Here is a 22131-nt window from a genome sequence, read left to right as displayed (position 1 = left end):
GGTTAAAGGGTCCATATGACAATGGTTGACACAAAAAAAAAGTAGACACACATTTTTTCATTTTGTGTTGTATGTGTAACCATATATAAGCACAATCAGTGGGATCATGCACCTCTTGCGGGCTCGAATTGCCCCCTGCGTTTATGGCACCGTGCCTCACTCTGCTGTGCTGGGCACACGTTACTATTCCCGTAGTCCATGTGGATAGTACAGCAAACAATGTTGAAAAAACATGAATAAAAACCCCAAAACTTGTGTCAACCACATGTGCATCTTCTGTCCATGACCATGTTTTTGTTCCTGTTGACCTTAAACACAGTCTTCCTTTTGCCTGTCAACCTTTTGACTATGTCAAAATTGTCGTACCTGTCCGTCTAGTTCATGTAGACTATATGGGGGCTGTAAACTTTCGACCTTGGCAATGTTGACCTATACATTGGAACCCTCTTTCTGGCCAGAGGAACGAAACCCTTCCGTCTAGCCCTTGATCTTGGCCAAACAGCTGTAGTAGTATTATTATTATTGTTTATTTGTAAGGCGCCACAAGGGTTCCACAGCGCCTAACAATATATAGCTGAGCAAAAAAACAAGAAAAATATCGAATTACAGTACACGACAATTTAGGACAAGTACAGGTGGAGCGCCTCTCAGGCTCGCCAGAATGCCCCCGCTGGTGATTGACTGGGATGCTCAGCAGGGGACGGGAACCTTTCAGGGAGACGGGTGGGGACCGGTGGACAGTGGCGGGACCGATGGTGCGCTCTGTAGGAAGTGGATGTGTGAGCGCCTTGTGTGCGCGTGTCCCCTTCCAGCGGCTGGCAGTTGGCGATCTAACCGCCAGACCCCCGCTAGACAGCAGCGGCTCCATCTGTACTTGGTAAATAAACACAGTTCCATCAGGGACCGCACACTGAAGTAATTGTTAATAAATATTAAAGCTGACCATACACTTGTTTGATAGGGCCACTTTTCACCCAATTCTGACAGATAAGGCAGGGAAATTGGGTAAAAGAGTGGCCGAATTTGACATCCGGTCCAATGCACAGTCACGCGTGTATCAGATCAGACACAGAGATCAGGCCTTAAACACAGGCAGCCTCCCAGCAGCGAGGAATGGGATTGCATGCAAAAGGACTGCATGCGATTCCCGTGGGGGCTCAAGGGAATTCTTATTCTACTCCTCCCTCCGAGAAGTCACATACATCTATGGGGGCCTTAAGAAAAGCAGATGAGGAGAGAGGGCCCTGCTGCAAATTACTCATATACATTTCCAATGCATTTGAGCTACCATGCACCGAAACCTTTACAGAGGCCGAGCATGTACAAAATGGTGACGCATGTTCGGTGCGACTTAGACAAACATCCTTCCACTGTTCCCAAGGTCGCTGCTGCGTCAGTGCGTCAGGCCCATAGAGAACATAGAAGTTCTGTGCAGGGAACGCCCAGGGTCTGCATTGCTGCAGAAGAATAGGAAACTTGTTCTGTGTAAATATTTTAAGACTGTTCACGGTGAATATATCCCGGTCAGGGGATCGCTGTCTCTTTCCCTTTTATGTGGTCGGAATGTCCTGCAGCTGAATCTGTATTAGTTTCCTATGGTGAATTACCCGCTCTGTGCAGGAGAACAGCCTTCTGTATGCAGATCACCAGCGTATAAACCCTATTTCTTCCTATACCATAGTGTTATGGTGCTCTCTCTCTGAGAGGGAGCCATTAGGGGCGATGCAGAGGTGATGGTGAGGTGCATCTAGTCACAAGCCTAGGATGCACTCAGAAAGCAGAATGCGCCACAGGTTCAGAGCAGATGCGCCCAGCTTGGCTTACCCAGGGAAATGCGTCTCCTCACTTTTTCAATAGCTGGGGTTTCCCAGTGATGGTCAAATATCGCATTACAGCACCCGGCTGGACAGTGTGATACATAGTTTATAAAGTTCCAGGGACATGTCACATTTATGCACACAATAATAAACCTACCAGTAGCCTTCCCCTTTACAGGCTAGCTAGGAAACGGGATTCATTCCTCGCGAGTCTTCTCACCCTCCATGACCATGTTCTGGATGCAGACCTTGTGACATGCCGTGCTCTCCGCAGCAGTAATGTTATGTAGAAATGTCACCATGGGTTGGAAGCAAATCTGTCATAAATGTAACGTATTTTTGGGCTACAGTAGGTGGGCTGTGGACTAGTTGGTGATGTAATTATATCTGTGCAGTCCGCCGAGCAGAGGAAGGGGATCCCCCAGACAAGCTGGACAACAGGGATGAAAGTTGTTTATGAGCATATAAAAGAAAATACATTAGACTTGCGCTAAGTGACTCAGTCATCTTAAGATTGTGAACAAGTAGCAGCTGGTGACGGCCACTGTACACCTTTATAACGGTGACTGGATTAGAGCCAGGCCTGACCAGTCTTTTGGATACGGTCATATTGTCTACACAGCATTTAGGTCTACAAGCATTAGGTCTACACCACTAGGTCGACATGCATTTAGGTCGACATGCATTTAGGTCAACATGACTGAAGGTTGACATGACTTAGGTCGACAGGGTCATTAGGTTGACTTTTATAAGGTTGACATGGGGAAGGGCGACAGGCAAAAGGTCAACATGGGGTCATTTGACTGTTTTATGAGTCGACATGTGCCGACAGGTGGTATTTCATGCCCTACCATCCACTAGGGCGTGGTGGGAGAATAAAATAGTGTGCTTAGTGCAGCGAGCCATGCGAGGGGACGCGGTGCTATGTTGACTGTGTCGACGCTTGAAAAAATTTAAGAAAGTAAAAATTTTGAAATAAAAAACCCATGTCGACTGTCTCACTGTTGACCTTATACCCGTCGACCTAATGACCCTGTCGACCTAACCCATGTCGACCTTCAGTCAGGTCGACCTAAATGCAAGTCGACCTAATGCTTGTAGACCTAAATGCAGTCTGACGAATGATCCCATTGCCTTTTTAAGGGTAGACTATTACCAAGAAGAAATAAATCGGACTATGTTGAGTATTTGTTATGATACCTGGCAACGTAATTCTAACCCACCAAGCCCAATATAAACCCTCTGTAATGGACAGTGTCAGTAAGTCTCACCGCTCTACCTACCTTGTATACTGGTAATTAGCGAATAGTTAGGACACCGTTATTGTCACCTGTACATGTTTAGAAGGACCAACTGCAGTGTCCAATGGTATCCGGACGTCGGGTCGACGCTGTTTAGATCAACCATGTTATGTTGGACCACCCTTAGTTGACCTGGCTGAGTTGGATGTGTAAAAAGCATCGGCGGCCATCGTTGACCCGCTATACCACAACCGTCCTAATAAGACGCAATGTCCTTTATCTAGTGACCTGGGATTACCTGTACAGCCAAGGTACCTGCGGATCTCTCCACTATGGGCCTTATTCTGATCGGTGCAGCCGGATCCGAATATGCGGCCAGGACCGTGCGTGCGAAACCCCGCCTTCCATACGGATCGCCAACTCCGTCCGTACGCGGTAAGAAGGTGGCCGAACGGACCGCACGTGTATTTTTCACGGAATACGCCTCCTCCATCTTAGGGAACCTCCCCCATCATTCGATGGTCGCAGACCATCGAATGCAGGACCGAGTGCTCCACCAGCTCCCGCAACCTCAGACCACACGGACATGTTTCCGTGCAAAAGCAGGGATCTGGGCGGGCAGCTGACATCCGGCGATGTCATATGTCCGCCCCCTACACGTGCGTCACCGCCGCATTACCATACGTACGCCCAGCGTTTGCATGGGAACGCCCATGAAACGCGGGGCGTATGCATATGGTAATGAGCCCAAATAGCCCTTCACGCCCCTCTCCACCCCCTGTTCGGAGTGTTCACATTTCATGCGGGATTTGGCCGTACGCCCCGCTCGCACATGCGCAGATACGCCTCTGCACATGCGCAGACACAAAACATCAGCGGCACGAACGCACGCGGATATTACCGCACCAACCAGAATAAGGGCCAATGTTATCTGGGGTGTCTGGATGATCGACAGTCAATATGCTGACACCAAACAGTTGAGATTGGCAAAAGGTCAGCACAAACAATTGGTCGACATGAGTTTAAAAAAAAAAAAATAATTGTACATTAATTGAGGGTCCCCATGCTCAGGTCGTTGACAGAAAGCACAGTGAAAAAACTCATGTCGACATTTATCATGTGCCGATCTATTAAAACCCCAAGGGAGCTCCGAGAGGCTGGCTGAGGTCTTTAGCCCTGTGTCCTGCTGCACTGGCGTGAGAGGGCTGTAATCTCGCAGTGCCTCCACCCCCCCCTCCCTTTAATGTGCCGCTAAATGCAACCACCTGCTTTTCATATTGATAGACTTTAAATGGTTCATTAAAGTCAAGAGTGGGTGAGGTTAGTATATTAATGCAGCCCTTCACATCTAATAACATTATTGCATTCAGTTCCACAAAAGAGACACTGTTTTGGTTATAATGTGTCTCGGATAAAGAGAACTGTCTTGGTATTCAGTGTATATCTGAAAGTAGGGTCAGTATACCAAGGGGCCTATTTATCAGCCAGTAATGAAACTCATTGCAAGTGATACAGAGTGCGCCAGCTAATCAGCTCGCATCAATCATTTTTCAAACACTTGACAGTTGCGAGCTGATTGGCTGGAGCACCATTTGTCATACGCAACAAGTTTTATTAATAACAGCAAGTGCTGTCACTCGATGATAAATGGGTCCCCATCTCTGTGAGTGCGCCGGACGGGGTCCCGACAGTCATTTACCTGACGTCGGGATCCAGACAGTCAAAACCCCGACACGCAGGTGCCCAACGGCCACCGGTTATTCTCCCTCGTGGGGGTCCACGACCCCCATAGAGGGAGAATAGAATAGGCGGCGAGTGTAGCAAACCACCGTTCCCGCAAGGGGCTTTGTTGCGCTCACCATGCAGTCTGGGTCCGACCAGTCGGGATAATATACCACACCCCTCTGTGAAGTAAATTCTCCTCAAGGTAATTATTTTATTCAGAAACAGAACTGTCACTACTGGATACGATGTTTATCTCGGTAGTAATCGAAATCTAATGTGAGAAAATGTTTCCCCACAGAACCCGCTTCAGACACCTACACAGCAGTTTGCTAAGTGGGCAGGCTGACTGTGATTGGGCCTCAGCAGTGTGATAAGTGGGCAGGCTGACTGTGTGCTTGGACCTGATCAGTGTGTTAATTGGGCAGGCTGACTGTGTGATTGGGCCTCAGCAGGTTACTAAGTGAGCTGGCTGACTGTGTGATTGGGCTTGAGCAGGTTGCTAAGTGGGCAGGCTGACTGTGTGATTGGACCTGATCAGTGTGTTAATTGGGCAGGCTGACTGTGTGATTGGACCTCAGCAGGTTACTAAGTGGGCTGGCTGACTGTGTGATTGGACCTGATCAGTGTGTTAATTGGGCAGGCTGACTGTGTGATTGGACCTCAGCAGGTTACTAAGTGGGCTGGCTGACTGTGTGATTGGGCCTGAGCAGTGTGCTAAGTGGGCAGGCTGACTGTGTGATTGGACCTGATCAGTGTGTTAATTGGGCAGGCTGACTGTGTGATTGGGCCTCAGCAGGTTGCTAAGTGGGCAGGCTGACTGTGTGATTGGGCCTCAGCAGGTTACTAAGTGGGCTGGCTGACTGTGTGATTGGGCCTCAGCAGGTTGCTAAGAGGGCAGGCTGAGTGATTGGGCCTCAGCAGGTTGCTAAGAGGGCAGGCTGACTGTGTGATTGGGCCTGAGCAGGTTGCTAAGTGGGCAGGCTGACTGTGTGATTGGGCCTCAGCAGGTTGATAAGTGGGCAGGCTGACTGTGTGATTGGACCTGATCAGTGTGTTAAGTGGGCAGGCTGACTGTGTGATTGGGCCTCAGCAGGTTGATAAGTGGGCAGGCTGACTGTGTGATTGGACCTGATCAGTGTGTTAAGTGGGCAGGCTGACTGTGTGATTGGGCCTCAGCAGGTTGATAAGTGGGCAGGCTGACTGTGTGATTGGGCCCCAGCAGGTTGCTAAGTGGGCAGGCTGACTGTGTGATTGGGCCCCAGCAGGTTGATAAGAGGGCAGGCTGACTGTGTGATTGGGCCCCAGCAGGTTGCTAAGTGGGAAGGCTGACTGTGTGATTGGGCCCCAGCAGGTTGCTAAGTGGGCAGGCTGACTGTGTGAAAGCTTTGAGTGCGTTCATTTTGAGTACTTAAAGCACCAGCTCTAATTTCTAAGTATTTCACTTCTTTTTGTCTGTAAGAAAGAGAAGTATAGCACAAAATATTGCGAAAAGGAAAGTTCACATTGTGACCAAATAGTAATCCACAGCAGACCTAGTCCGCTTTTTGCTACCGTGTTACTGGATCACAGTTTGCTTCTATATCCGTGCTACTGAAACCTCATCCATCATCTCTTATATTTGCAGCGTGTCCACAAGCAAGGATGAAAGATGGACCCAGAGGAGCTGGAACTGCTGGGAGATTACAGATACAGGAACTACTCCTCTGTCATTGAGAAGGCGCTGAGGAACTTTGAGTCATCCACAGAATGGGCCGATCTGATCTCATCGCTAGGGAAGCTCAATAAGGTACGTGGAACTCACGGCTCAGGGAATTAAGGGAACTGGGTTCATGTTATTTGTTGTAGCCCTGCGACCACTGAGCAAATACCTCATATCTATCCTGGTGATGGGGTTAGAGTTAAACAGAATTCTAAATCCTACGGAACTTTTAAAATTCCATTCTGTTCATATAAGTCGGAAATATTAAAATATCCCGATCTTATATTTTTTCGATGTGATTTCTGGTCGTGTTGTGTATAAAAGATTAAGAGGGGAATTCAGTTACATTATCCGAGGATGCATGCAATATCTCAAATTAGTGGGGATGAAGTCGGCAGGTCGACAGGCCATCAGAAAAAAAGGTCGACATACCTTAGGTCAACATGAAAAAGGTTGACATGCAAGTGGACGTAGGGTGATATTCAATCTGGGATTCGGACAGTTGGAATCCCGGGCCATCTTCACCCAGCTCGACTGAATCTCAGAAGCCGAAATTGGATGTTCCGAGTGTCGGAAAGAAAGTTGGCGCGTCTGCTAAAACGCCGCACATTGTCCAGAAAGGGCCGTGAATTTGTCAATCTTCGGCCGTTTCTGACAAAACAGATCTGACTTGTTTTAAGCGTCGGATCTGTTTTGTGGGAATCTGCCTTCAATGCTGTCGGAAACGGCAGTCTTGAATAGGCGGGGGCTGCTATTTCCCGTTGGAAACGGCAGTCTTGAATAGGCGGGGGCTGCTATTTCCCCTGTCGGAAACGGCAGCATTGAATAGGCGGGGGCTGCTATTTCCCCTGTCGGAAATAGCGTCCAGCATTGAATACCCCCCTTCCCCCATGGAGTTACATTATAATAGTGTGCTGAGCGGAGCAAGGACCGTACCCGAAGCATGGCGAGCAAAGCACCTGTCCATGTTGACCTACGTCGATCTAGACACCAAAAAACTCATGTCGACCCTTTTATTTGTAGAGATTACCTTGCGTAATCTGAAGTAAAAGAGTGCCCCAAAAAACAGAGAGTCTTTCCTTCTTTCTCTTTGCAACTATAGCCACTCTCTAGGGTGCACCTCCACACTCCTAAATAAACAGAGGATATTCCTCATGATGTACAGCAGTTATTGTGGAACATTTATATTATCATAGGTCATCATTTTCTGTAATACCTACCTGTGTACCGGTCGCCATCCCCCTTCCCCTTTTCCCTTCAAACAGTGACCTATTATTTGTGTCGACCTTTTGACCAAGTTGACCTAAGGTAAGTCAGCCTTTTTCACGTATTGACCTACAGATGGAGCCAGGCTTGTCTTTGCAGGGGATAGCGATAGCGACGTCAGCCACCATCCCCCGCCATCTGTATCTGCGAAACGGGACGCGCGCGCACGAGATGCGTGTGCGTCCCCTTTCGCACAGTTCCCCCGGGTCCCCGCCGGCTTGTTGGCGGTCACCCGGGGTCTCCACCACCTCCCCGCACCCCCCCCCTAACCCTGTCCGTCTCCCTGCCGCACAGAGACAGACGCGCGTGCGACGCACGCGTGTCTCAGTCAGATGGAGCGCCGGGCTGCTGGCGGATCACCAGCGGTGACAGTCTGGCGATTCGCCAGCAAGAGGGAGCCCGGCTCCATCTGTATGCCAAGTTGACTAATGGTGGTTGAACTATTGACCGTCGACCTTATTAGTGTCGACTGTATGACCCATATCCGGATTAGTATGGGCTAATTTTTTTCACCGCTTCCTGAGCAGGTGTAAAATAAGGGAGAAGACTTATCATATATATATATATCGCTAGTGTCCGTGAGTCTCCGGAACACTGCCATCTGCTGGCGGAGAGTGAAACTACATCCCTTTCTCACACATGCACAAACACAGAAGGAAGCAGACTAGTTTTCGAAGCTTTTGCTTCGTGCGGGCTTTTTTAGTTAAGATCAATGTGTTGGTATATTGGGGTTGGTACAGAAGCCCATAGACCCCCCCCCCCCCCCTTCCTTAATGACTACTAAGGAACTTAAAACATTTTCATTATTTTAATTTTGACCATAATATTATCATTTTTGGGATAAAAAACTGCGTGGGTAGGAACATGGGTTTAATGATATAGGACAGGTATATCGGGGTGCTGTATGAATGGGAAGGGTGTTTTTAGACATGCAGGGGGGAGTTACAGGTGTATAATGACCCGCCATTCATGCACCCCTTATTTCATTAGCGCAATTGTTTGGTGATCATAATAATAACCGTTTTGCTTGCAGTTGAATTCACCCACAGTGATCTCTTTACTAGGTTGTGGCTTTTATATGGATTGATAGTAACATTGAAAGCATCGTTATGGTTAAATACAAAGCCAGACATGTTTTGCACTTAATATCAGCTGCTTTACACTTAGAAGATCAATCCACTGGTAAACAGTCGCTCACAAATCCCACAACTTCATAAATCTACCCCTAAATGTCATCTTCAACCTAATGCCCGAAACACACGGTGCGATTCTTACTGACTTTCTATTCCATTTTGACTATATAGTTAAAATCTAATAAAAGTCAAAGCTTCCAGACACATTCAATCCCACTTCGATCCCGAAGCGCGCTCCCGTTTAATGGAAATCGCACATAAAAATAGACTGTGCCGGCAAGACTATACAGTATAGTGTAAATCTAATGAGTTTTGCTTGCCGTATGAGTCAATCCCGAGCAAGGCAATCGCACCGTGTGTACACCCCTTAACAGTGGATTACAGTATGTATCGATCATCCTGGTAACTAGGAATGGAGGAATGATTATTACAAATATGGTAGCATTCAGTGACTAACTTCTGCGTACATTTCTTAGGCTTTTTGGAGGTACATATAACTAATTATCATCTAAACCATACAAAGTTATTTTCCCACATTTGCTCGTTAGTAGGAATTCACTAGATCTGCATGATTGAGTACTTGAGCTGTAATTTAATGCCCTGAGAAGCCTCATCATTTTTTTTTCTCCATGGTGATGCAAGGGTGTGGCATACTAGGTCAACAATGTCTGGTCGACACTGGAAAAACTCGACACAGGGAGAAATGTTGACATGGTTAATGTCGACACACAAAAAGGTTAACATAAGGTTTTCATGATTTTGGTGTCAATGCTGACACCTGAACATGTGGACGCCCTTTTAGGGGAAAATTGACTAAGATGGAACTTCTGATTCACATGGGATGTTGCTATAGGCAACCAATCAGATACTATCTATTGTCTTCTAGAAGATGCTAAATAAATCATTAGATTCTGATTGGTTGCTTTAACAATAAAAGAAGTTACCTGAACTTTCTAATGTAAGTGATTGTGAGCACAGACTGCAAAAATAGTCACCACTCGAGTGCAAGCTAAAAATAAATAATCCCTGTGTTGCCGCTGCCGCTCCCCTGATTGCACTTGTGCGGTGCGGTGTTGGCAGTGTTACACGCTGCAGCTGTGTCCTGTTCGCCCTCTGTGACTTCCTGCTTATGTCTGCTTTGTGTTTTCCACCTGTGAGATCCTCACTGATACGTGTCCCCCTCTCTCTCACACCTTGTATTGCTGCTCTGTCCTTTCTGACATCACAGGAACCTCCAGAAACTCAGAGGGTAAATTTACTAAAGCTTCTAAAAATGAAAACAAGTGATGTTGCCCATAGCAACAATCAGATTATGTCTGTTATTTCTCTATTGCATCCTAGAACATGATACACAGAATTTTATTTTCATTTTTTTTTAAAGCTTTAGTAAATGTACCAGTCAGTAGCTCTTCAATCATTGCAGGGAATTATTGATGCTGATTGGCTAGTTCCCTCCATTGTACCAATCATTTTAGAGGGAATGATCAAACATTAAAAAGCAAGTAATCCCACTTCTGCGAGTACCTGTAGTTCACATTGTCGTACGTAAACTGGACATACAGCAGAACGACCAGCTTGCCATCCTAATCATGTTACAATTTCCCTAGAACTCCCCGGCAGTCCTGGACTCATGACTTGGTGCGTTTTTGGGCACATGATGTGCCAACGATGCATCGTATGATACAACTGCCGCATACGATCGATCGTCTCCATTGCAAAAACCTAACAATCGTCTTAGAGATTGCAGCTGCATTTAAGTTTGTCGAACGACCGATCGCATGTGCAAAAACCCACTTAAGTTTTCCATCCAATCACGACTGATCACATGTGCAGCACGTATGATCTGAGGATCGACCCGGGGAATGCGTATCGTACATAAACCAGTACTTGTTTCCTAGCAGAGCGCCCACTAAGTTATTTGCTTAGTGGGCTATTCTGTGTACTGAAATCGCATCGCATTGCTTTTTGTGCCATGCGTGCGATGCCATTTTCCCGTTCCCGCTCCCTGTCATTCCCACCCCCTGTCAATTAGTTATTAGTTAACACATGTCGTCATTACTGTGTCAGCTGTATGAATTTGCAGGTGTGAATCTGTTCCTAAAACAGCAGCACTATCCACGCCACCCCGAAGCGTGGCAAGCGGCAGCGGAACGCGTCCTCTGACCTTTTTGATACCCCCACTATATACGTCGGCGTGGAGTTGATTTTATATAGTGTGGCGAGCACAGCGCGCCACCGAGCCCGAAGCGTGGTGAGCAGTGTTCCCTCTAAGCTGTGCGCGCGTGCGCGCATGCGCGCACACACCTCGACGAGCGTGCGCACAGACATTACAACAGAGCGCACAAAGCAGCAGTGGTCCCTTTTTTTGCAGTTGCGGACTCAGTTAATGTGTGTTTCACCCATTAACTACATTGTTTGCTGTGTTTTGAATGTTTAATATAATTTTGAAGTAAAGTTAACACAAATGCTGAACGTCATTTTCCAGTTATATATAAGTGACGCACAAAAATTAAAATTTCCTTCCAAAGTTGCACAGCCAAAATCTTTAGCCGCACACAGCCTTCGTAAAATTAGAGGGGACATTAGTGGCGAGCCCCGCGAGGGGATGTGGATTACTTTACATGTATTCCGCGTCCCCTCGCGTGGCGCGCTGCGCACGCCACACTATATAAAATCAACTCCACGCCGACGTGGATAGTGGGGGTATCAAAAGGTCGGGAGGACGCGTAAGACGCACCCTCGCGGAGCTCACTACGCTTGCCACTCTTCGGGGTGACGTGGATAGGGGTGTTTTACCATATTAACTACTGAGATCGCCTCACACATCGCATCGCACGCCACAAAAAAAGGCTGATGCAATGCGATTTCACTATGCTACCGTACATATGCTTATTGGGCGCCCTGCTAGGAAACAAGTACCCATAAACCCCTTGCGATGTTCACTAAAAAGCACACAATGCATCGCACTACCCGTCAAAATCGTGTGTTCGGGCCTGAGATGGGTCTGATGTAGAAGAATGGAATATTGTACCTGTATATACTGATATATAATAATATACTAATGCAGGGCTGCTATATTATAGTATTCTCATCATAGGCACAGGTAACACTGTCTACAGGAATGGGGGGAGAGTCCGTATTGCACACCCGATTTCTAAACATATTAAAAGCTGCTGACATGCTGAGACTTGTAGTGAAACCCAGAAAATAAAGAGAAAATGCAGGCACACACTATTAATTACTAATAGCAGGGCTAGTGAGAACAATTATAAGAAATGCTACAATCCTAATTGAGTTTTTTTTTATCATAATTGTGGCCAAATTTATGGCTAAAACTTACATTTCCTCCGTATCGCTGGAATTCTCACCCTGTCTCTCCAGCACCTTACAAAACTTTAAGCGGTCTCCCAAGACCTACTTCCTCATTATACCCAGCTATCTCTCATCCTAACCTTCTGTTTATGCTCACTTCTATCCCTTCTGTGTCACTGTCTGTCTGCCCCTTTCCTTTAGAATGTAAGCTCTCACGAGCAGGGCCCTCTCTCCTCATGTGCCTTTCTTAAAATATATCTCTACCACATTGCATCAAGTGTCCTGACCTCTGATGGAACTCTCTTTATTTGCCATGTACTTGTCCTAGTCTGCCTTGTACTGTAATTCATTATTTTCCTGTTTTTTGCTCATCTGTATATTGTCAGGCGCTGCGGAACCCTTGTGGCACCGTATAAATCATGGGTCCTCAAACTGCGGCCCTCCAGATGTGGTGAAACTACAAAACCCAGCATACCTTGCCACGGTTTTCCTATAAGGGAGTGTTAAAACTGTGGCAAGGCATGCTGGGAATTGTAGTTTCACCACATCTGGAGGGCCGCAGTTTGAGGACCCATGGTATAAATAAACGATAATAATACATTCCACTCCATATTAAATTGCAGCGTTTATTATAACTGTGAGTAAGAGCGCAGTTAGTACTTATACTGTGCATCTGCGTTTTCGGTACTACAAGTCTCAGCATAGAAGCACCTCTTATCATGTTTAAAAATAGGGTGTGCAGTCCAGCCTCCACCCCCTCCCCCCTAATTGCCTGAGAGGCATCTACCTGTGCCTATGATTATGCGTTTGGGGTCTCTTGAAAGCATTATGAAGACCTCAGTGTTTCAGTTCTCACCTCCTCTACTTGTTATGATACATAGGGGTGTATTCAATGCGCCCAGCGGGGAGGTTAAACGTCAGGGATTGCTGAAAACAAGCGATCCTCGCTCACCCTATCAACGCGCCGGGGAAATCCTCTGTGTCAGAGGACAGCGCGGAATCCCTCAAATAGCGAGGCTCGTGGGTAATGCAGGGAGCCTTCTGCATTTAGCCTCAAGCTTCGCCGTTTTAGCGGCCGCGTACGCCGTTTCCCCCTCGCTCCAAAAACCTAGCGAGGGGGAAACAGCAGGGGCAGGGGGGTCAGTTCAATACTGACCCTGCGAGCTGTGGTAGCGAGCAGCCAGCACTGCTCACTGTGACAGCTTACAGAAAGCATTGAATACACCCCATAGTATCTATCTATCTATCTATCTATCTATCTATCTATCTATCTATCTATCTATATCATGTAATATATCGCTAGCTATTCCTCACCCCTATAAGGTAAAGTACCGCCAGTGACCACTAGAGGCCAAAGTACTCCTTTGTATGCTAAGAGATGTCATAACAGAAAGTGAAAGCCATTTTTGCAGGGACACTGATCTGTTCCAATCTTGCTGAATATGGAGAGAGGGAGCTGTGAAGACAGAGATTTGGGGTAGGAGCACAGGGGTGGGGAGTTTGCACTATACAATTTGCATCAGCAATATGTACGATGACACTATCGGTGTGCATAGAACTCAATATGTACCCCCTATATTGTTACGATGCGCACTCACGCGGATCATTAACAATAACCCCCGATCGTCTGAACATTCAGACGGCATTTTCTCGGTAACGTCACTGAATGATGGAGTTAACAATATCGTTTTGCATTTAACGCGCAGATCGTTCATTTTGCAACAACGCCGACTTTGTTACCGATATTGGCATTGCAGTGTATAGTATAGTGTGTACAGGGCATTAGATGCTTTTGACTGGCAGAGGGATGAAGTTGCCATGATTAGCATGTTGGCCGTCCTGTTTAGCACATTATCTGGGCTGATTAGCATTGCTAGATGGGTGAGATTACACAAACACATTATTTCTCTCTCTCCCATAGGCTTTGTACAGAGGTCACTGTATGTATAACAGATTATATCATGCCACCTCCCCTTCCTAGAGGTTGCTGATAACTCCAGAGAAAGGCTGGAGGCGCTATGTCTGAGTGATACCAGACCTTTGTAGTGAAACTAGGCCCACATGTGATACCAGCATACAGTAGATCCGCTCCGATATTCATCACACAGGAGACCAGTCACAGGAATAACTAGACATGGCCCGAAGGACGTTCTCACACAGTGATTCATTGCTCATTTGGCCGCTGCACATTATCCTTTCTAGAAAGAGATTGATGCTGCAAGTTTTGGATGAATGCATCACTGGCAGGGCCGGGCGAGGCTTGTGCTACGCCTGCCAATTCCCACTGATACAGTGTAGATTCGGGATGTGCGAATAGGTCAGAGCCAGCGGATTCTGTTACACTGTATGAACTGGATGATGCACAGACCGTATAGTGCACCTCACGTAAGTGTGATCATTTGCTAGGAGTCATTTAGGTAGGTTATGGATCACTCCCATCGGACAGGAGGGCGGGACACGTTTGTTTAAATAAAATAGCTGTTCCTACAAACAAAATGGTACAGGAAGTACATAAGACAGACTGACGCCACAGGAAATACATGACACACAGTGACGTCACAGGAAATACATGAAACACAGTGACGTCACAGGAAATACAGGACACACAGTGACGTCACAGGAAATACAGGACACACAGTGACGTCACAGGAAATACAGGAGACACAGTGACGTCACAGGAAATACATGACACACAGTGACGTCACAGGAAATACATGACACACAGTGACGTCACAGGAAATACATGACACACAGTGACATCACAGGAAATACAGGACAGACAGTGACATCACAGGAAATACATGACGCACAGTCACAGGAAATACATGACGCACAGTCACAGGAAATACATGACGCACAGTGACGTCACAGGAAATACATGACACACAGTGACGTCACAGGAAATACATGACACACAGTGACGTCACAGGAAATACATGACACACAGTGATGTCACACGAAATACAGGACACACAGTGACGTCACAGGAAACACATGACACACAGTGACGTCACAGGAAATACAGGACGCACAGTGACGTCACAGGAAATACAGGACGCACAGTGACGTCACAGGAAATACAGGACGCACAGTGACGTCACAGGAAATACAGGACGCACAGTGACGTCACAGGAAATACAGGACGCACAGTGACGTCACAGGAAATACAGGACGCACAGTGACGTCACAGGAAATACAGGACGCACAGTGACGTCACAGGAAATACAGGACGCACAGTGACGTCACAGGAAATACAGGACACACAGTGACGTCACAGGAAATACAGGACGCACAGTCACAGGAAATACATGACACACAGTGACGTCACAGGAAATACATGACACACAGTGACGTCACAGGAAATACATGACACACAGTGACGTCACAGGAAATACATGACACACAGTGACGTCACAGGAAATACATGACACACAGTGACGTCACAGGAAATACATGACACACAGTGACATCACAGGAAATACAGGACAGACAGTGACATCACAGGAAATACATGACGCACAGTCACAGGAAATACAGGACGCACAGTGACGTCACAGGAAATACATGACACACAGTGACGTCACAGGAAATACATGACACACAGTGACGTCACAGGAAATACATGGGGGTGTCCCTTCAACCGCACCGCTATGTAGAGCAGTGGTGACATGCTGGTTGGACCCTCTAATATTCAAAGGGGGCACGCATTACTCTTACGTTGGGTACACAATAGATGATATCAATGATTTTGCGGATTTTCTTCATATAGTCTAGTGAGTAATGCGCTACAGTATGTCACTGACGATTCTTGCTTCCAGGCATTGTCCGCGTCATCCTCTATTATCTGTACATGCAAGATGAGCATGGGTCTGTGTCCCCACTCTGTTGCTGTCCGCATCACCAAGAATGTATGCACTTGCCATTTGCCGGCTCCCCCCCCACAATGCCTCTGGGTGCACACATCATGTAGTGTATATCCAGCATTACTCTCAGAAGTAAGTTCAATGAATACATGCAATCAGTAACGGAGACCTTTACCTGTAATAACATATCCGCAAGCATTTGTAAACTAACATAACAGGTTCTAACTAACAAATATAACAGCACAGCAGGAAGCACCCTGGGGCACATGCCGGGTCAGGAACAAGACGTTACTACATCTCCGTTACATCTGATGTCAGGGAGCCGTCCCGGCAGGATTTAGGGGATGCATTTTGAAGGACCTAAATGTTTAAGTGTTATTAGACGACAATAGTCACATATTAAATGTAATCATTAAAATTTCTGGCTCCGACACGGATATTTACAGTCATAGAGCAGGTATTCTATTTTATATTCCGGGGTCCTGATTAAGAGGTGGACAAAAACGCAATGCAGCATGCAAACTGCGTTGTAGTTCCATCCAATCTCCAGGAAGGCCAATAAGAGAGTAGCCATGATCCCGACACCGCGACGGACGTTGCAAACTGTCATAGCAATATCCCACCTGCAGTGCACCACCTTTGAGAAAAATGTAGCTTTCCGCAATCCTCTGTGAATCATGACCACGCCCACACAGCACTGGTTACAGCTCCTCCCCTTCTCAGTGTTGGCCCGTAAAACCTTTTCAGCCCAGGCCCATGTGGCCCTTGGACATTGCACATTATGGGCCTGATTCTGGTTCACTCGCAAAAGCAAATTCTCTCTCTAATGGACAAAACCATGTGCAATGCAGGTGGGGCAGATGTAACATGTGCAGAGAGAGTTAGTTTTGGGTGGGTTATTTTGTTTCTGTGCAGGGTAAATACTGGCTGCTTTATTTTTACACTGCAATATAGATATCAGTTTGAAGTGCAAACCCCACCCAAATCTGATTCTCTCTGCACTTGTTACATCTGCCCCACCTGCAGTGCAGCATGATTTTGTCCATTAGAGCATTAGAGCAGTGGTTCTTAAACTTTTTCAAATCACGGCACCCTAGAGCATCAGAATTTCTTACACGACCCCCCCCCCCCCAGGCCAAAAGTTTCTTATTCAGACATTTAAAAAAAAATTAAGTAAATTGTTTTATATGTCATACAAAGGCTTAATTATGGATGAAGGACAGGATTAGCTTCTTTTTGTCCACATATGGTACTTGTTTCCTAGCACGGCCACACCGATTTACATCGGGGTGGTCGTGTCGGAAAAATCGGGTCGATCGCATCGCATGCGATTTGGTCGCATGCGATGCGATCGACGCGACCGACCCGATTTTGGACCCGATTTTTTGATTGAATGAAATGTAAATCGGGTCCCTGGGACCCGATTTTACATTGGATTCAATGTAAAATATTCCCTACACCCCCAAATTTAGCGACGTAAACCCCACCCCACGATAGACGCCAACCCGAAGCGTGGCGAGCGCAGCGAGCCCGCGAGGGGCGGCGGTGCGCGTCCTCCGACCTTTTCATTCCCCTACTATCCACTAGGGGAATGGGATCATTCGTCAGACTGCATTTAGGTCTACAGTCATTAGGTCGACCCCACTAGGTCGACTGGCAGGAAGGTCGACCTGACTTAAGGTAGACATGGGCCAAGGTCGACATGACTTAAGGTCGAATTTGCATAAAGGTCGACATGAGGAAGGTCGACTGGTCATAAGGTCGACATGGGTTTTTCACTGTTTTTTGATCCGAATGTCGACACAGTCGACATGGACACAGTTGGCAATGAAAATCGGACCCTCGCAACGCTCGCTTCGCTCGCAATGCTTCGGGCACGCTCGGCACACTATTTTATTCTCCCACCACGCCCTAGTGGATGGTAGGGCATGAAATACCGCCTGTCGGCACATGTCGGCTAAAAAAACAGTGAAAAACCCATGTCGACCTTATGACCAGTCGACCTTCCTCATGTCGACCTTTATGCAAATTCGACCTTAAGTCATGTCGACCTTGGCCCATGTCGAACTTAAGTCAGGTCGACCTTCCTGCCAGTCGACCTAGTGGGGTCGACCTAATGACTGTAGACCTAAATGCAGTCTGACGAATGACCGCATCCCCCACTAGGGCGTGGAGTGAGAATAGAATAGTGTGGCGAGCGCAGCGAGCCACCGAGCCCGAAGCATGGCGAGCGCACGCGGATACCTGTGAAGCCCGCAAAGGGACGCGTTTACCTGTGAAGGTATCCGCGTCCCCTCGCGGGGCTCGCTGCGCTCGCCACGCTTCGGGCTCGGTGGCTGGCTGCGCTCGCCACACTATTCTATTCTCACTCCACGCCCTAGTGGATAGTAGGGGAATGAAAAGGTCGGAGGACGCGCACCGCCGCCCCTCGCGGGCTCGCTGCGCTCGCCACGCTTCGGGTTGGCGTCTATCGTGGGGTGACGACGGGGACATCTATAATGTGAAATGGGTCATATTGGCCCATTTCACATTTTTCACATTTTTTTAAAGGTGAGATGGACTTAATCAAGTCCATCTCATCTTGTGCCATTATAATGGCACAAGACCGACGCGATCCTCACTATTTCAATGTTAAAAAATATTTTAACATTGAAGCCTATGGGGAAATCGGGGGCATTGCGTCGGGACCAATGTTAATGGTCCCGACCGACGCGATGCCCCCGATATTGTGCTTTAGCCGGCAAAATGGACCTGATTTCAAAGGAAATCGGGTCCATCGTGTGGATCGTGTACCTTAACTTAAAGGTACACGATCCATAAGATTGTGGCCGTGCTAGGAAACAAGTACCCCACATATTTTATTATTGACAGCCCACCAGCAATGTTTTATCAATGTAAAATTGATTCCCATATAAAAAAAAAAAAAAAAAACCACACTGGTCCCCACAGGGGGAAAAAAAAAAAAATACATAGGCCCTCGCATGACAACAAGAGACCAAAGAATAATAGTTGAGCTGGTGGTGGATCTAGTCTGAGCTGCTGTGAGCAGACGGGACTGTGTCCTTCTGGTTCTTCACGTTGCACAGTTACGTGCCTCTCCAAACTTTGATACATCTCTCCCATAATGAAAATAAAATTGGTGCAGTACACCTGATCATATTTATACTGTGAACGACATGAGAAGACGACAACGCGCCTCATTATACTGCAGTCAGTGCCACACCGGTTGGTTCTTTGTGATCAGATCAGTGTGTTGGCATCAGAAGTCCTTGTGCGACGTGTTACATTTTGTCCACACTCGCTTGTTTCGGGCAGGATGAAACAACAGTGAAACCTCTGTTGTTACCCCAACCTTTCCGTGTTCTGTAACAATAGACCAGTGTTCCCTTATCACTGCTCAGCATAGAACCATTGCCATAACATTGTCCTACATCTGTTCCCTGCTGACGGCGGCAGATAATGGTGCGCACAAACCTCAGGTGACCTCACAGATGGCTATTATGGCTCGCTATGGCTTTCATTGTTTTGTTTTGTAGTTCGTTCAGCCAGGTTTGTTAATAAAGTTTGGCAGTCTGGCCCAGCCGGGTCGTTTTACTTGTCTGCCCGCCAGAACCTCATCCTGCTTCCTAGCGGTTATGGTATGCTAGGTCGACATTCACTAGGTTGACACCCAATGGTCAACAGTGAGTAGGTCGACACCTATGAATGGTCGACGTACCCATGGTCAACTGGGTCTAAAGGTTGACACGCTTTAGGTCGACCATTGGAAGATTGACAGGAGTTTTCCACTTTTTTGTCCTGGATGTTGACACAGACGACATGGGCACTAAAAAAGTGCATGGCGTCCCCTCGTGTGGCTTGCTGCGTTTGCCGTGATTCGGGCACGGTGCCTCGCTACGCTCTGCACACTCCCACCACTCCCTAGTGGATGGTAGGGCATAAAATACCAACTGTCGGCAAAAAAAAGGGGAAAAACTTGTGTCAACCTTTTGACTCTCAAACTTCCCATGGTCATCCTAAAGCTTATATCGACCTTTAGACCCTGTCGACAATGGAGAATGCTTTTGTGAGAGTACTGGCTTCATAGATCTGTGGTCTCCACGGTAACCACCAATAGATGTCACTCTTGTCTGGGTCTCTTTCTGATGCACCGGTTTGCCCACACGAGTATAAGCAGACTTGTTTGTAGTGTGCACAGATCCCAGTCTCCCTGCTGGGAGGTCAGTACTAATGCTGATGGCTGCAGACAACAGTGGACAGCTAGGAAAGCAGCTGGATATGCATCCAATGCTCTGTACAACACGGTCATACAATGATCAGGTCAACATTCATGATGTAAACAGTGAGGCGATGCCAACATGCCATAATGTTGCTGAAGGCCTAGCGGTGACTTATCTGAGACTGAGATCCTTTGGAGTGCAAGGAGCGCGCTCCTGAAGAACTTTTTCAACTGTGTAGTGGCATCGGCCATATTCTACGGAGTGGTCTGCTGAGGCAGCAGTGTTTCAACAGCCGACAGTAAGAGACTAAACAGACTGGTAAGGAAGGCCAGTTCTGTCCTAGGAATGCCTTTGGATTCGGTAGAGACTGTGGGTAAGAGGAGAATGATCAGCAAGATGACATCATTATTGGATAATGCTTCACACCCTCTCAAAAACGTTTTGACAGATCTGTGTAGCACTTTCAGTAATAGGTTGCTTCACCCTCGATGCTCAACGGAGAGATATCGCAGATCGTTCCTTCCGGCTGCAATTAGAATGTACAACTGTCATGGTCTGAAGAAGACCTGCATGTTCCCAGATTCTTGAGTTATATTGTTTGGATTATGTGTGTTCTTATTATTATGCTGCTACTCTTATCTGTACTTGAACCTTGCTGTAACACTGACATTTCTCCATTGTGAGACGAATAAAGGAATTCTATCTATTCTATCTATCTGCTCCCGTTGACTGCTGCTGGATCTTCCGGGTCCCTGTGGTCATGTGACTTTGACTTCTGGGTCAGACTTCATGTTCTCTGGGATTTGGATATTTCTGCTCAATCCCTAACCCTTCCTACTAGTGTCTAACCCTAACCTTACTCCTCACAATGTAACCCTAACCTCCCCCGCAGCTTAATTCTAACCCTCCTGTCCGCAGCCTACCCTAACCCTCCTGCCCACAGCCTTACCCTCCTGTCCGCAGCTTAACCCTAACACTCCTGCCCGCAGCTTAACCCTAACCCTCCTGCCCGCAGCTTAACCCTAACCCTCCTGCCCGCAGCTTAACCCTAACCCTCCTGCCCGCAGCTTAACCCTAACCCTCCTGCCCGCAGCTTAACCCTAACCCTCCTGCCCGCAGCTTAACCCTAACCCTCCTGCCCGCAGCTTAACCCTAACCCTCCTGCCCGCAGCTTAACCCTAACCCTCCTGCCCACAGCTTAACCCTAACCCTCCTGCCCGCAGCTTAACCCTCCTGCCCGCAGCTTAACCCTAACCCTCCTGCCCGCAGCCTAACCCTAACCCTCCTGCCCGCAGCCTAACCCTCCTGCCCGCAGCTTAACCCTAACCCTCCTGCCCGCAGCCTAACCCTCCTGCCCGCAGCTTAACCCTAACCCTCCTGCCCGCAGCTTAACCCTAACCCTCCTGCCCGCAGCTTAACCCTAACCCTCCTGCCTGCAGCTTAACCCTAACCCTCCTGCCCGCAGCTTAACCCTAACCCTCCTGCCCGCAGCTTAACCCTAACCCTCCTGCCCGCAGCTTAACCCTAACCCTCCTGCCCGCAGCTTAACCCTAACCCTCCTGCCTGCAGCTTAACCCTAACCCTCCTGCCCGCAGCCTAACCCTAACCCTCCTGCCCGCAGCCTAACCCTCCTGCCCGCAGCTTAACCCTAACCCTCCTGCCCGCAGCTTAACCCTAACCCTCCTGCCCGCAGCTTAACCCTAATCCTCCTGCCCGCAGACTAACCCTAAAGGTGGCCATAGAATGCTGCTACGTCTCACAGCAGTGTACAACCACCCGATATACCCCAAGCCGCCTGGGACTTTCCCGGGCAGCAGGGATGCATGCGATCCATCACAATTTGCTGTGATGTATC

At 47.7% G+C, this 22131-nt stretch overlaps 1 protein-coding gene across 3 annotated transcripts in view; it reads left to right on the top strand.

Annotated features, from left to right (window-relative positions):
• The window catches only part of DOP1B (DOP1 leucine zipper like protein B), a 118953-nt gene that overhangs the window by 11030 nt on the left and 85792 nt on the right, over window positions 1-22131 (top strand). For all 3 annotated transcript variants that reach the window (XM_083171740.1, XM_083171739.1, XM_083171741.1), the window contains exon 2: window positions 6408-6569. In XM_083171740.1, coding sequence (XP_083027866.1) covers window positions 6432-6569 — 138 coding nt within the window. In that variant the 5' untranslated portion in view covers window positions 6408-6431. The remainder of the gene's footprint in view (window positions 1-6407; window positions 6570-22131) is intronic.

Source organism: Crinia signifera, chromosome 2, assembly GCF_055691185.1.
Source record: "Crinia signifera chromosome 2, ASM5569118v1, whole genome shotgun sequence".
In the NCBI taxonomy this organism is placed as follows: Eukaryota; Metazoa; Chordata; class Amphibia; order Anura; family Myobatrachidae; genus Crinia; species Crinia signifera.
The sequence above is the reverse complement of the archived record's forward strand: the minus strand, read 5'-3'. Positions and strand labels throughout refer to the sequence as shown.